The sequence below is a fragment of the Mesitornis unicolor genome, unplaced genomic scaffold (genome assembly GCF_000695765.1).
Source record: "Mesitornis unicolor isolate BGI_N332 unplaced genomic scaffold, ASM69576v1 scaffold31835, whole genome shotgun sequence".
In the NCBI taxonomy this organism is placed as follows: Eukaryota; Metazoa; Chordata; class Aves; order Mesitornithiformes; family Mesitornithidae; genus Mesitornis; species Mesitornis unicolor.
The window spans coordinates 88282-105530 of NW_010187129.1; the positions used below are offsets into that span (position 1 = coordinate 88282).

At 41.2% G+C, this 17249-nt stretch overlaps 1 protein-coding gene across 1 annotated transcript in view; it reads right to left on the minus strand.

The window, feature by feature from the left end:
• The window catches only part of SEMA5B (sema domain, seven thrombospondin repeats (type 1 and type 1-like), transmembrane domain (TM) and short cytoplasmic domain, (semaphorin) 5B), a 131892-nt gene that overhangs the window by 84085 nt on the left and 30558 nt on the right, over window positions 1–17249 (minus strand). Inside the window, exon 3 of the mRNA XM_010185338.1 lies at window positions 16741–16786. Coding sequence (XP_010183640.1) covers window positions 16741–16786 — 46 coding nt within the window. The remainder of the gene's footprint in view (window positions 1–16740; window positions 16787–17249) is intronic.

Sequence of the window (17249 nt, forward strand, 5' to 3'; positions counted from 1 at the left end):
GAGAGGTCAACTGATTAGAAAAAGCCACTGAGCATGTCAGAGGCAGAGATGAGCACTGAACTTTGCTCTCTTGAGGACTAAAAACTTTCCTGTCTAGCACAAAATGAGTTCTTGGACAGCATTTCTTTGCCAGCATCCCAAAATGCATCCACAGAATCAGTGGTGCACAGAAGGAGCAGGTTAGAGAGCAGAACAACAAGCAGGATGCCACTCATCGCATCCTCTTCTTTCTGACATCTTGGGGCAAGGCCACAGTCTAATGTACAAAACTAAACTTGAATTTTGGTGCCTTTGACTTCCATTTGTCCTGCAGAACACTCCATTAAACACCACACAGTCTGCAAATCAGACACTCCCTCTCTCTGTAGCGTCAGGTAGAAATGTACAACTCCAGACCGTTCATTTCATTATCTGAAGAGAGCATTGTACAAGGCTTAACAGATCATGGTTTCTACAGTGTACCCAAATAGCACTGTACAAGTACAAGGTTTTGTTATTAAACACAATTGTCTAAAGCTTTAGTGAAGAACATTTTATACCAAGTACTAAACCAGTGTTTTCTAAGATAATAAATATAAATAGTCACATCCAGGCTACAACCTGTACTTTTCAGCTCTTTGGGAGTTTTAGCATGCAAAGGACAGCTTACAATGGAGCAGTCAGCTCAATCTTGAGGAAGTACTGTCAAATTAAAATTAATATTTGAAGCAAGCAGATTGGTGTTTTAAGGATACTTTCAGTAACCCTGGTGTGAAACATTTGCAACTCAATGCTGAATTCCACACAGAGGAGAACTTGAGCTTTTTTACATAATGGAGATTTCTTTGTCACCCAAATTCTCAGTTTTCATAGTGCCTTCAAGCCTCCATCATAGCCCAGGCCATCCTGTGCAAGCCTGTGTAGATATGAGCCTTGCCAAAATGCATTATAAGCAAAGGGTAATAATATATGAGGCATTAAGTAGCAGTGGACAGCAGAGCACAGAGACAACGGAGCATAACCACACAGCAGGGAAAGGTCTCAGCTCACCAGTGACATAACTCATTCTGCTGTTTCAGTAACCAGAAGTTTTAGTATACCAAGGATGGGATTCTTCCAAGACACAAAGAGGACACATAGGAGAAAGCAAGAGAAGAAGGCACATTTACCAAGGAGGAGAGAGATGCTGGCTTCATGGGCTGATTCAAAGTGGGGTGAGCCTCTTACGGGAAGTGGTAAGCAGGTCTGTGAAAGACCACTAAAATTAACACAAGCATTAATGCAATGCACAAGGATATGCCCCAAAGAGAGGGGAATCAGTGGAAGGGTGCAAAGACACTGGTGATCCAGCAACACCAGGAGCTACAGGTGTGATGCTTTACCTGAACAGAAGGGCTTTTGGAAGCCAGGAACGATGCCCACATCACAGGTTTGAGTAACAGATCGGACTGCAGTGCTGTCCATAAGGGTAAAGAAAGGAGGAGCACACACTTTGCTGTGGCTATATGCCGAGCTTAGACTGACAGCTACATATTTATGCAGCAATGTTAGATGAACGTGCCAATGTGTTACTTTGGAAGAAAGACACAGCAATGAAGAAGAGAGATAAAGATGGCACTGGATTTCTGTTTCCACTATCTAGTGCTTGTATTTTTATCATTCTGTGTAAAGAAAAATGTCAGTCTGTGACAATGATTTCATTTTGCTGATGATCTACTTCATTTTGCTTGTAAGTGTTCAACACTGCAGTGATTTAGTTGCAAGTACCATATAGGAATGCTTCATCTTATTTTTTAATCCACTGGATATTTCTGTTGCTTTTAAGCATGCAAAAGCATGGACAGAGCCAAAAGCAAACTGATAGTCTTAGTTAACTGAGACATGGTAGTAAAAAAAGACCTTAAATCTCTCACCTGTAGCCAGTTTAGAATGAATGACAACACCCAGAACTGGAGAATAGCACAGGGGATGTTAAGGAAGGATGATTTACAGTATTTCCTATTACTGAAGATCAAAAGCATACAGAAACTGAGACAAGACTTTTAGCAAACTGGGTAATTAACAGCCACATTGGAATTTGGGTTCTTGCCATGTCACATTCGGTTTATAGCATATGACAACAAACATTTACTAAATGTACTGGAGATTACAGACACATAAGATTATATGATAAATCAATAAAATAACTACATAAAGAGGTTAAAATACACTCAGCCAAAAATTATTAAAGAAAAGTTCCACTGCAGTCAAGCACAGGTCAGGAATATGAATACAGCCGATGTGCAATGCAGGTGTGGCTGACTCTGGCCAGGTGGGCACCACACAGCACTATTTCTCACACCACCAGCACTGGTTGTTCTGTAAAGAACAGGCTTTGTTGTGGGTTTTTTTCTTCAGTTGCTACAAACAAGGTAACACAAGCTATTTCTAAGAAGGAAGCCAATGAACAGAGTCACAGCAATGGTTGCCCTTGATAAAGTGGAGGCAATTCTTCTTTCGAGGCCTCTCTACCGCCAAAAGATGTCCATCTCCACCCCTTCATGTTCTTTGGCAGAGTCGCCATTCAGAACTAAATCCCTCCTTCCTCTTTGTGAGCTCCTCTGATGGATGTGACAAGACTTCTAAGCAGCCTCCTCTTACTGTTTTGCACAATGATTTCTGGAGTAGGAGGTTCAAAAACCCTTCCAATGGACCAGCCCATATTCAGGACAAAATCAATTTGCCATGGCTATAGTGTCCTTTGTATTTCTGCATCAAGCAAGGCGATTTTATTCTCCTTCATTCTTCTGCTCTGGCTTTCCTTGCCATTGTGCCTCTTTGAAGCTCACTGCTGTGTAGAGATGTTAAGGGTTCTCCGCTATACATTTTTTTGTGTTACCTCCCCCACTGCTTCTGAGACAGTCTGGACAAATCCAGCACAGTCAACTGAGTGCATTTTTGTGCACCCACATTACAAGCTCAGCTATGAAAAGCAATTTTCCCATATATGCTTCAAACTGAAAATGTAATCACTGAAGCACATGTGAAACCTCTGTGTATTATCAGCTTTCTAAAGTAGAGAAGTCTTGCATTCTTTATTCCTTTCCAGGTTACATCATTGAACATATGTGTTCAGCATTTATTTGTTTGTGTTGAGAAGAAACTAAAATAAGTTTGAGGAAATGCCCAATTTGGATCTGATTCTCCCAACAATTAGGCTGGGAATCAGGAATCAAATTCAGCACATCCTGCAGTATTAGAGAGACTAATGAAAAACTCAAGATGACATTTTCACCGTTCTGTGCCTCCTGTTTTTCTTTAGGGAAATCACTTCTATTGCATCGGGGGGGCTAATACTCTTTCAAATGACAAACACTGCAATATATTCTCATTAAAATTGTGGAAGAGGTTGAACATGGTTTGAGTCCTGTCTTGGCTTGAGAAAAGGGGGCAGTGTGCAATTAAACAAATAAATGTGCATGTGATTCAATGTATCCTATCAACATTCTTTTCTGGTTGTGCACTTAAGCTTGGTGTAGTGCAACCAAAAGGGGAAAAAAAAGGGCACTGGAAATCTTTAATTAAGTGAAAGATGCATTATCGAGACCAAATGAAAGCTTTTGAGATTACTTTAGTTGGCCAAGGCCAGTTTCATGCAAGCCAAAGAGACTGGGAGAGTTTTGCAAGGCGGGCTAAAAACAGAAATCCCGCCTGAGCCTGCCTGTACCACGGGAACTTAAGTGAAACCAGACTCTCCCTCCTACTACTGCCCATTTTAAAGTAATAGCCTTTGAGCTTCAAGAATATGGGCAAAAAAAATCTAAATCCTCAGCTAACAAAGACTCTTTGTGCTTCTCCTGTTCAACTCAATATCTGAATTTCCATTTGTTTCACATACCTAGAAAAAGGATCCAGACCCCTGTTCCCAGACACCGGGATTTTGACATTTATTGTGGCAGCACGTGAAACACTCAGCTGCACTCTGTTAGGCATTTCTGCTTAAAATTAAATGGCAATCCTTGCCCCAGTGAGCCTGAATCATAGGGTTAAGGTGAAAGACAGCATGTGGCTGCAAAAAACATGCAGAAAGAACAAGTGCAGAGAGATGACTGATACTTGCAATCAGGGAGCACACATGGTGCACAGGCAAGTGTGGTGCAAGCCTCTCAGGAAAGATTTTGGCAACACACCTAGATTTTGACCTTTAAACGCTCTAAAGGGTTTGATGCTCAGCATCACAAACTGTCAGAAAATGTCACTTCTGATAAATCACTAATGTCCAAGAATAAGTAGGACCTTTCAGATGTTACCAGGCTGGGCTGGAACAGGAAGTCGGCGATGAAACGTCCCCCATGTTTCATAAAGCAGATTTCAGTATTTTTACTGTTCTACAGCTACACTGTGCACTACGTATCTGCTTTCCTCCGCCAGGTGCCTAACAGTCTTGATAAGCTAATTACAGCCTTCTGCTTATTTCATGTCAAGCTTAACTCCCCAGTCTGAGCCTAGCCTGCAGTTCTGGCATGTTTTTTCCTTAATCTAAGACCATCTGTGCTCCATCAGCAAGGAACACTTAAACACAGAGAAAGTGAAGACCCAACAGTGTTGAATTCCCCGTATGCTGCCCGCAACTCCTCTCCCCAGCATTTCCAATTAAGTATGAAGCCAATATTCATCCAGTCCTAAATACACTGGAAGGCTCTGAGCAGGCTACAGTTATCTACAGATGCAGCAACACTTTCAGTGGTCAATGGGGAAATAACAAGTCAGAAAGGACTTGAATCTCTCAATTTTTTAACGTCTTTACATCAAAAGCTTCATATTTCAAATACCATCACATCACCAGCAACACATGCAGTGCCTAAGTTCAGCACTTGATCAATGCAAAATAAAATACTTGTCTCAGAGGAGCCAGTTTGGGGGAAAAAAGGGATGGGGTTGATTTATCAAGAATCCAAAACATATTTCTCAATTCTTATGCTTATTGGTGCAAAATGGAACTGCACAACAGTTTAAATCAAAGCTGGACTGCAGTGTTAGGGAAGATAGCTCTCTGCCCCTCTCCTGTCCCACCACCAAAAGTTCAGGTGTTTCTAACCCTTGCTGTCCCCTTGCCCAGCTGGACGCAGTCCCCACCTGCTGCCACTGTAAGCGGCCAGAAGCCCACCAGTGTGGGCAGCATCAATCCATCCAGCATCCTCCTAAGGCTGGGAAACAGATGCCTCCAGACTCCCTGCTTGGTCTGTCACAGTTTGCCTTGCTTCTGCCTCCTCTTTTCCAACACCAGACGTCAGCACCTGATGCCGTAGCGAGCTCTGCCAAGCTCCATCTCAACAAGGAATTTATTTGCTCCTTCTCCTGTGAAGACGACTCTGATGCAGCGTCTTTTATTCCTCCTTCTCAGCTCCTCTGCTCTGTTCTCCAGTCTGCACTCTCCTGCCAACCCAGGATTTATTTTCCAATTTCCTTCAGTTTGAGCCCTGCCCTTACATTCCTCCTGCCACCTGTCTCTTCTCTCACCTCCTCTCCAGCACGTTTGCATTTGACCTCTATCAAGGTCAAAGAATCCACAAATGAGTTTTGAGAATATGCCTTATAATTAAGATGAGGGAATACAAAATTATTCTCCAACAGGATTAATGCTGCATACTTCATGTGCTGCTTCTGCCTAATTCCTTTTTGGTGGTTTTCACATTTATCTTGTATTAAAAAAAAAATCTTTTTCTTTTATTCTGCCTTGTTCTTAAATCCTCAGTAACCGATCTCACAGCAAAAGCTATTAAATTTGTAACAATTATATTAGCCACATACATTTTTTCTCCTGTCACTGTGTTTACCACTATTATATTTATGAACCATTGATCATTCCTTTCTGCCCCATGCATCAAAATCCTCTCCTCTTTGGCAACTGCAGTTTGTCTCTTAATGCTCCCAGGCTAACTTAAGAACTTTTTTGTCATTCTTAATAAAGCTTAAATCACTTCTCTGAGCACACTTGCACCCGATTCAAATGGCTGCAGCCCTGTTATCACAGAATCACAGAACATTAGGGATTGGAAGGGACCTCAAAAGATCATCTAGTCCAGTCCCCCTGCCGGAGCAGGGGCAGCAGTTATGCCTTTTTCTTTACTTATAAGGAACTAAAACACACTTTCAAAAACCTCAAAACCATGCTTTGTCTCCTCTCTTAAGTGAGTAATTAATAATTAATGTATGGAATTTGATACACATGCCTGACCAAAAAGTGTTTCAGATGAAACATGTTTTTATTAACCCTCCCCAAAAATTCTTTCCAAGCTGTTCTCTTTTTTAAAACAGATTTTCAGACCTATTTATATTTTAAGTATTTTTATCTGAAGGCATACATTTGATTGTATTTTTCCCCCTACCAGACCCCAACTACTCTATTTTTTTACATTAAAAGGTTTTCATTTAGGAAGTTTAGAGAAAAGTAGTGAAAAATGGGTCCATTTTAAACATGTGGACATGCTGAAGTTGCATCACTGCTTACCTAGAAAGTCAAGGTGAAGGTAACAACTGCTTGATATTACATGTACTATAAACCAGATTATAAGAACTTTGCAGACTCATGATTAAGGCAAATTCCCTACATTTAGAAGTGCATATCATCACATAAAATACTTAGTTCTTAAACACAAAACCACCTATTTCAAAGCACTTCAAAAGGACAAGTATAATTATCGCAGTTTCACTTGTGGGGAAAGGAAAGCGCGGAGCAAAGACAGCTGGAAACCACCTTACCTCCTCACTACTGATGACGAGACAGCTGGTCCACGCTATCCAAACTCCCCTTATAGAAAATACGCAATTTTTATGCACATTTCCTTCCATGCTTGGTCTCCCCAATCTCAGAGTAGCCCAGCCTCCACTCAGTTATATTAATGATGAAAACATATCAGGTAGCTACAACTGTGGTGTGGCAACTTTTAGATGAAAGAAGCATTTCAGTAACAGTTAAATACCTACAAGACCAATGTTCCTATTTACTATTCAAGCTAGGGTGGTACCCAGCAACTCATTTATACCCCACATCCCTCAACTTTCTCCAGTGGTACTATGCAACCTTCCTCTCCCATTGCCAGCTGCCATTAGCAGGCAACCCACAGCAGCTGTTGCCTGGTGGTGTTTAGCTGGCAGTTTGCTACTCCTCCAGCTGCCATGAAGAAAGGCTTCTGGGCCTGAAAACCTGCCATCTTTCTCCCATCAAGGTGGCTGGAGATGCCACAGGCATAATCAAGTTTGTACCCGTTTATTCGTCTTAGCACATGGGTTGTGCTTTCCTTGAGCTCAGCCTGGGAAAGGCAGGTGAAACCTTGGAGGCCAAAGCTCTTTGAGGCTCTCGAAGGACGCAGGGAAGCTGTGCCTGCTGTGCTGAGATAGGATCGATGTCCTGTGGGAACAATGAGCAAACTGTTCCTGTCTCTGCTCCCAGCTCTGGGTCTCTGGTAACAGCTGTGCAGGCCATGTTAGTGACTCTGCTGTGCAGCTCCAGGCTCCAATAATCCCCTCATATTAGTCGTTCAGAACTGTTACATTTAAAAGAAGCTATAAAACACACATCAGCTAAACTGTTACTAACAGCGAAAAGTAGGATTATTCATCTAGGGAAAAAACACACACACTCACATGAAATGTATTTACTATAAAATAATTCCTTTTTTTTCCTAAGAGCTCAATAGTTGGTTTTAAAGGAAACATATGAGGTCATTCATGGGCCCTTTTAGAAAGGTGCAAGTCAATAAATGGTGATTTTTTTTAATGCTCTCATTATAAATGACTAGCTGCTATCAGGGTCAAACATAATCCTGTGAAGAGACCTAGTGCAAGGGATGTGGATCATTTAAATCTCTCTTAAGCTCTGCTCTGAGAATAAAATGTAGGTATTTCCTTGTATTATCAGTCTTAAAAAAACTGCTGCTTTTTGCAGTAATTGGCCCAGATCCTCCATTGTTCATCTTGTAAGATGCACTCCTCTGTGTTAGCAAGGACTTCTCTTACCTCTGACTTTCCTGCAGCTCAGCTCCCATGTCAGGAATAGGTTGAGGCACTGGGTTTCAGGTAGGAATTGCACTTCACTGAGTGCAGAGCCCTGAGAAGCAGCAAATCACTGCACTGGCTGCTGCAGGGAGCCAGGACCTCTCCCCAGGCTCCACTGATCAGCAGCTCTCCACCTCCACAAACCTGGCCTTGCTGAACTGGAGTGAGAATGCAGGAAGCATCACCTCCTCTCCAGGATGACATGAAGTGGGAGACAACTGACTGAGCTCTGCTCGGCATGTGAGACTCAATAGGTTGCTGTTGCCACATCTCCTGCTCTTAGTAAAGGTGCTGCGTTAAACCCGTCCTGTGTTAAAGCCTTCACTAACGATTGCATCAGAGTGCCTTAATTGGAACAGGAGCAACTAGGAAACACTTTCTGTTCCTTGTGGCGAGCCAGCATTCACAGCTAGAGAACAAACCTCTCCCATGTCTAAAAGTACCCCACCATCCCGAAAGTAATAATAATAAAAAAGCAGCATATTTTTATATAAATCTCAGTTTTTATAAATGCCAGTTTAGCTGAGGTGTAACGTACAACAAGAGGCTGATTTGCCTCTCAGGAGCATCTGCAGAGCTGGTTTTGTTGACAGCAGTAGCAGATGAATCTGTGTGTCAGGGCAGGGGACAGCCAGGGCACCAGTACACACAGATCCCTGAGAGCTTCCTGGAGCTGGTGGAGTGAGAAGAAGCCCACAGAGGAAAAGGGGTAAATAAGCAAGCCAAATTACATTTTGCAAAGATACAGAAGCAACACTGGTGACAAGAAATGAGAGGTCCAAAGGATTTTTGTTTCCATTTTCATTTTTTTCCCTCCCCTTTCTAAAGGATGTTTAATGGTCCTGACTGTAAGTTGCAAGGAATAAGAACATTAGTCTTCATTCCCAAACATAAAATGCCTGACAGGGTTTTATCAAATAAAGAGCCCAATATGGTTCTGTTATCAGCAAGTTACTTCAGCAGCTAATTAAATTCTCAGTTTCTGAATCCTGCTCATAATGTTTGCTGACAAAGACCAAAACCCCTGTAGTAATTTTGGCTTTTAGGTGAGGTGAGGCAGGGAAGGAAAGAATGACAACTAAATTACCCAAGAAAGCGGGCCGGCAATCCACGGCTCACAGTCATCACACCAACCCCACTGCACCACGTGAGTACAACAGGGTAGCTCCTCTCCCGATGTAAATCACCTCTGTGGCCTGCACTGACTCCAAGAAGGCTGCCCTGCTTAATGCCAAGTATGAATCCAAAAAATGCTGAACCTCCTGTATAGGCTATACAACCTTATGTATATGATCCTCCTGTGTATGGGTAAATACATATGTATGTATATAAATATATATGTATATAAATATATATGTAAACATAAATATTTATGTGAACTTCCTATAGCATGACTAAATATTCATTTTAGAGGACAATTAAATGGATCACAACTAGGCAGTGCACTCTGATCCAGTTTAGCAAATCCATGAATGCACGTACTGAAATATATTGTCACTCAGTAGAGCATGCAGCTAGTTCTTAACGTGGACAGTTCTCAAAGGAAAACTGGCATTTATTTAAAACTAAACCTGGGCTTAAAAGCTTTGCTGGCTATAAATGGACTCCAACTTGGGCTGTCTCAGACAAAGGGGATGTGTTCAGAAATCACTAAATGCTACAGAGTGTGAGAAGAGATTTGCTTTCTCTGCTCTCCAAATTTCAGCTGATGAGTAACATCAGCACAGGGTTGGGGTTCCCAACATCGTATGGTGGGGCCTATCAAAGACTACAGTCTCCTGCAGCAAGGAGCAGCAGAAGTGTCTGATGAAGGAGGATGAAGTGTGGCCACAGCCACCCTCAGTGCCACTTGCTTTGTTTTCTTCCCCACCTCCCACTCCAGGTAGAAATTTCTTTCAGATAAATCCTGGGAAGGCAGACCTGTGCCTGAAAGCCATGATCTAGCTCCTGATCAGTCATTTTAAAGGTGTATTCAGGGAGTAGATTTTATTTGGGAACCTGAAACCATAAGAATAAAAAGCTGAATTTGCCAGAAAGTTTGTTCAGCCAATATAAGCTTTATTATGGAATGGCTTTAAACCTCTGGACTGAGAGAGAGAGGTTTTAGGTGCAGCTCTGGAAGGTGATTTATGAATAGATTTATATGTTAATCTGTTAATAAAAAATGTAGCGTACTGATAAAATATGTGACAATCATAACTCAGCTATGAGCCACATATTAAAGACTGCATCTGCTCTAGTAGAGGTTTTGATTATGTTTTTAAATGAGGGAACTGCATTGGCCTGAAAATAAGAAATAAATGTTTTATCTAGAAATATGTGCCATATAATTCAAAAAAGTATCTGGGAATCTGCAAGAAACAAATAATAAACTGCTTTTAAGAAAATGACTGCTGGAAAGTGAAGCTTATTCCTGAGCATTTCAAAATGGAGTTCCTGTGAGGCAGCTCGGTGGTACACAAAGACACACAAACTATTCTCACTCTTTTCCAAAATTACTCCCCAAACTGGATTTTAAATTGGATTATAATCTTGACACTCCAACTAGATTGAAGAAATACATATCTTCAGCAAAGCTGGGCCAGCTTCTGAGCAACCATGGGTTTGTGCTGTCACAACAACGCCTGGTTTCCTCATGATTTTTGAAAGGATATTTTGACAAATGGGAACAGCTCTGGCTGAAGGATATTTCTGCAAGTAAATCTGAAATACAATACTTTTACCTCTTTTTATTGACAAAACTCACAGCACTTTATAAAGGAGTGCTATATCCCTATTTCGCACACGAGCAAACACCAGGCAGATAAAACAGGCTGATTAACTTTCCCTCTGGCACCCATGGGCAGAGCCAGGAGCACGAATTTGGGCACTCCAAGCCCCGTCTAGTGCCAACCCCACATCTCTTGGGCATATAAGATCTGTCTACTATTGGTAAGTTTTCTGATGAGCACCAGGGTTTTCTGAACATATTCTGAATCTTTAAAATTTCTTAGTGAAGTATTTTCATCAGGAAAGACTACTTGAGTGACAATTTGTGCTGTAAATGATATTACTCACTGCTCCCTGTTGATTTTGTTTGTAGTATTTTATTCAGCTACACAGAGAAAAACCAAGTTAAACTCTGCCACCTCTCCTCACACTTTTATACGCTTGCAGAACATGTTTCTCATCAGCACACATAAATGTGGCACTACTGAGCCCTAAATAAGTAGAAAATAATGTATTTAATGCTCGGTTTGATTCGAAGTGCAAAATACAAAACCTGTTCCATTTGTTGCTATGTGACATATTGAGGACAGATAGGCAAGTTTTATTATTGTTAACTTTACTTTGTTGGTAGGTACTGCTGATTTACCAGTGATTATGCCACAGAGTTAAAGATCCCTCCAGGGACTAGCAGGGAGGGAAGTGTGTCTCCAGGAGCAGCTGTGCAGTTTAAGCGCTTCATCTCTGTAGCAGGGATGTTTCTGCTTCTTAGATTAAGGGAAGAGAAACTGGAGTAAAACTGTCCTTAACAGAAAGGCACTGGATATGTAGCTGCAGTTCATTGGCTACAGGACCATTCGGGAATGCTTTGTCCCTATTTTGGATTTTTAAAAATACCTATCCCAAAACCCCATGACAGCAACAGAAAAAAAATATTCCATTAAGCTTCATATCAGGCCTTAAGAGCTGATGATGCTTTCGCATGCTGCTAACTTTAAGCTTGGGTTTAAGTCTTACACCTCCAGTGGGACTGAGAAGTTCATGAAGTTATGTCCCAGTGACTGGGTAACACTCTCTGAAGCACCCACATGAGTGTTCGTGCCCTTGATTTATAGATTTGGAGCAAAATTTAAAAAGCAAATAAAGCTGTGTGTTTTGCAGAATTTTCATGTTCTGCACTGAAGTAACTGTAGATCTGTAATTGTAGATCTAGATTCTGGCAGCACAGATGGCACTGGACAGTGCATACTCCACAGCCAAACCTACCAAATTCAGGGTTATGACCACTGGGAAACTAACACACTTTGTCTCTGAACTTAGAACTCACTCAATTCTTTTGTCCTCAGGAAAAAATACTAGTTTGTTAATTAAAGCATATTTTAATTTCAAAAATTTTTGTCCTTTTTAACAGATTAAATAACTTGTGTCTTCCAAATAGTTTTGCAATAGGTGCACCCATTCATTCTTTCATGTTCTGTTAAAATACAGTTTATTTTTAAGAAAGAGAATACGTACGTACTCTTGAATCTTAAATACTATTAAGATGATACTACAAAACTGGTCAGTGTACAAACTTCACAGGGCTGGTTAGAAACTTTTTCACAAAAGTTTTTCCATTAAAAAAATTATTTAAATAAAAACATTTTACAAAATCCTAACAGTTTCTATTAAGCTTATCAGACAAGAGTCCAGAACGGAATCTTTGATCCAAAGGGAAATTTTTGGTCACAAACATAAAGGAAAGGAACGGAAAAAATATGCCCCAAACAAACCAGGTCAATCGCTTGAGATGAGAGAAATGCACATTCAAATCCTCTCTCTTGATGCTTCAGAAAATAACTTGACCCAGAATATTTGCATTCCAAGTAAGCATGTGTCTATCTCCTTCTCTTTAAAATTTTACAAAGATGTCAGAAAGTCTTGTTTTCATCTCAGTACAAAATATCTTGGCATCTCAAAAAGGCTGGAAAAGTTGTTTCCCACTCAGTTCTATTGAGATCTCCAAGCTCCAGGTAAAGTCAGGGTGAGCAGAGGGTAGGCACTGCACTGGGGTTTAGGAAACGCCTGCCAAGCTGCCTGCTTTTAACGCACACCAGAGAACAGCGCTCCTTGCTCAGAAATCCTAATCAGCATTGTGCATTTTTTACAATTTGCTCAAAGGCTTATGTTTTTAAAATGACCCTTCCACCTACTCTATTGATTACAAACTCCAGTATAAAACAGACCTTTTATGGCCTCACTGTGAAAGCTGCAGATTAGGAGCTAACCTTGTTTCAAGCCCGTGTGTAAATTAAACAGCATGTGCTCCAAGTGTACATAATTTTAAAAATGTGTTCTATAAATGTCTAATATTTAGAGCTTACATACAATGCATACAAGAGGACTGTTTAAAGATGGAGATGAAACATGTTGCAGGGATTTTGTTTAAAAAGATGCTAAATCATTAAGACCAGCAACCATTTAAAAATTGTATTTCTTGACTGCTGCATGAATTTGAATGCTATGTGCTAAAGTTTCCAAAATTAAGAGGTGCTTTTGGATACCCCAACTGAGACATCTCAAGATGCTCATTTTCAGAAATTCTTTAACAAGGTGCCTCAGTTTTGGCAAGAAAGACAGACAGAAAACATCATAAGTGATCCCCGAAATACCTTGGCCCCAATTTCCTTCTGGATATCGACATTCAGCCAAAATAAAAATTAACCACCACCAAAGTTTCTTGTGCAACTAAAACTTATTTGGTAAAAGGTTTCTCAGGTCCCAGAAGGATTTTCTGAAACACATTTTAGGAACAGAGAGAGTGGGGGTGGGAAATCTCAGAGGAGTTGGGCCATTTTTTTCAAGTGAAGCACGACACAACCCTGCTCTGCTCCAGTTTCTGCTTCACTCCACTCTCTAGTTCTCATGTAAAATCTCGGAGAAACAACCTCAGCAGAACCAACAGGAAATTCTAAGTCAGGAGCAAACCTTGGCACGTGGTAGAGCAGAAGGGACAAAAGCATCTAGTTCTGGAGAAGGAGTCCAAGATAAAGAGGTAGGAGCTAAGAAAGGAAAAGAAATGACCCCTCTGTGAAAGTATGATATGGTCCACTGGCTGACACATCCCAAAATCTACCAATTTTCTTCCCCTCTTCTGAAATCTCAACTGCTCTATAGCGAAATGCCATCTTTTTACACAGCACTTATCCAGTAACTTACCCACATAATGCTATTGTTTTTTTCTAGTCTACTGCAATTCCAAGACAATAATTTCCTATCCCAACTACATGGAGTGGCTACATGATGCTCCAGAGTGTTCTTTGATGTGGAGATTACAAAATTAAGGTTACACTAATGACAGTCCAACCCAGATTCAGGAGTAATACCATAACTTCAGCTTCTGGAATTAAAGACTCCTAAAATATATTTTCAGGAGTGATGGTTTCACAAAACGATCCTTGAAGTTGATGGAGAACTCCTGCTCATTTTGATTGATTTTGCACTGGGCTTAAATGAAAGACATCCACAGTCATTCAACAGGTAGGACAAAAGAGCAGAGTCTTTTAAAGACTGAGAGCTTAAAACCTTTCTAAAATCAGAGAGTAACAACATGGTTGACACTGGGTTTGTGATAAGGAATATTCATAAATGGGATTATAATCCAGAAAAATAAGAATTTATTCCCATTGGAAAGCAATGAATAAAGTAATGCCATGATGAAAAACATTATGGCTTGCTCAGCGGCAGGAAATATTCATTTTCTGGTTAAAGAAAAGATAACTGTCAAGGAAAACATGCATTAGGTAGAGTGAGGTAGTAAAGCTACCCATTACAGAATGAGAGGCTAAAATACTGAATTTGCTGTGCTAGCAAGCAACAGCACAGGGATATGCTGCTGCCACCCTTGTTGAGAAGACAATTGTCATCTCCTTCACAGGAACACCCTGGTCTCCTTTGCTTTCCATTACACTTGTGGGGCTGAAACATGCCCTGGCCTTTTCCACACAGGGACAGTGCAGCCTAGGGACACAGCCGATTGCATAGGAACACTCAGTGAAAAACAGCTTTAAACTTTACCTAACCCTGCTGGAGAGAGATATATCCTTCACACTGCCAGGCTTTGCCCCACAACCAGCACATCCTGCTGTCTCTATAGATTTTGCTCCTCATGTTTCTGCCCTCACCTCATAGAAGTACAAATGCGAGGGAGCAGACATCTGTCAACGCAATCCTGCACCTTGAGGCAGATTTAGCACTGCTGGCAACCTGAAGAGTAAGTCCCGTGAGCAGAAATAAATCACACCACAATTTCAAGATGAAAAACTACCCCCAAATCAGAGCTGACCAGACCCACACTGTATTTTAGTTACAAGCAGAAAGGAAATATAAAACAACCCACATTAGCATTGTGATTACTTCTTAAACTGCATTCTCCCTCTCTGTAGAACTAACAGCAAATTCCTTGCATTTCTTGTCTCACTTTCTGATCTGGTCTTTAAAATGATGCATGGTGAAGGGAAGGTGGGAGGGGGTGCCTCTAAGTCTCATCATGTGCTTTATGGACACAAGCCAAGCAGCTACTTAGGCAACCATTAGGTCGGGAAACAATCGCTTCCATCATTCCCAACATGTGTGTCAACATAATTCCATGCTCTCTTTGTCATGCAAAAAGTCTTGGCAAAGTGACCGGATACACCCAGAAAGCAGGAGCAAACTAAGCTCATTATGTTAACCGGAGATCCCACAGTATCCTCCAGTGCCATAGAAGGAGACTTCCCATGTTTTGCAGCGTAGGAAAGGAAACTCGCTGCTCTGAAAGGGGCCCAAGCCAAGCCTGACTTCAGAAGTGCGTATGAGAGATTCACAATTGGGTTACGTGGAAGAGGATCCCTCGTCTGACAAGCAGAAGAGGCTATGTCAGGCAGTGTGGTAACAGGCATTGCAGAAGGTGCGACACCTCATAGAACGACAGAGACTTCCCTCTCCTGTGTGCTCGCTGGAAGCCTTCCAGCCATGCTAATACGGCTCTGCAAAGGGAAACTCCTGCCAAATGGGAGTATCAGCTTCTCTAACTCTTTATTGTTGTCATTGGTAACTCCGGACTTTGTTTCCCTTTTAAAGGAAGATTCAATGCATTTTACAACCATTAAACATCTTTTCTTCTCTCCATCTATACTTGTAACTTCTACTAATAGCAAAAGGCTTGTGCACAGGGGAATGGCTGGCAATATTAGTCTAATGGCTTCTCTGCCTGGTCAGGTACAGAAGGAAGGCGCTTTAGTCTGTCTAAAAAATGCTGAATACATCTCTGGGGCTCTAGCAGCTCTAGAAGGTGGTACATACCCCAGAGCAAAGGCATTTATTTATTTAAAGACAAGCAGTTGGGGTTTTCACTAAAAAATTTTGCTGCATCTTCAATTCCAGATTCAGTGCAGTGGGAGAAAAGTCCTAGTATTGCTGAATATTTGCAAGCCCTTTCAAACTTTAGCTGCTATGCCTCCATCCTGTCATGGGTAACATACATTTTTCAACCCATTTTTCCCCCTGAATGCTTGCAAGTCCAATCTTTGTTTTAGTAATGCATTCAGCAAAACACAGCTCTTCAGCAATCCATGTTCACAAAGGCCAACAATGGCATAAAATAAGGATAGACAAGTATAGTAAAAGCTTCCCCTACATGTTGCTGACATCTCCTCTAATGAAAGCCAAAGATTTATATGGATTGTTGTGTTTAAGCCTGTATCAGTCACACTACATTCTTTGTTCCTTAAGATGCCCTATTTTTGGCAGACACTGTTACCACCCAAACACTCAAGAATCAACAGCAGAGTGAGCTGTCCAAATGGCCAAGTGTAGAAGAGCCTTTTCCCTAGCATTATCATTGAAATAGGAACAAGTATCTGGTTCTGACTTTGTCTTCTCCCTGCTCCATCACTCTGGGCAAATTTATGCTGTACACCCTCTGGAAACTGTACATCAAATATTACAGGACATCCATTAACAAGTCAAATAAAACAAGACAGTAACAAGTGAACATACCTGAATAAGAGAAACGTTGTGTAGACTAAGTCTGAAGAGGTAGTTCCTGCATAAACAAACAGAAAAATTACAGACCATTAGGCTACCAAAAGAAGGAAGAGAAAAGTTATAAAAGCAAGTCACAGTTTTTTGGTCATTCATTTCTATAAACAATAAGCTTTTCTTGGACAACTCTCCAGAGATGGCAAAAATAGTTATGTGCCCCCTGCTCATCACTGTCTTAGTGAAAAACTCACAAAGTTCTGAGTAGGTCCAGAGTAAAATGTCCCAGAACCCATAAAGAAGAATGACAATTAAATCCCAAAAACAGAGGGACTGTTTTCAAACCCTCAAAGGGCTTTAGCTGAAGTCCTGTATGGGCTGCACTCATGGTTTTCTCTGCATTCTGGTAAGACTGGGGGTGGACATAAGCCAGATGGAGCAGTGCTGGCCCCTGTCATATGCTCCTCCCCAGCCTGTCCTTGTGGGTGATCCCATTCAGGACTTTGTGGAAGAGGAGGAGGAGAAGA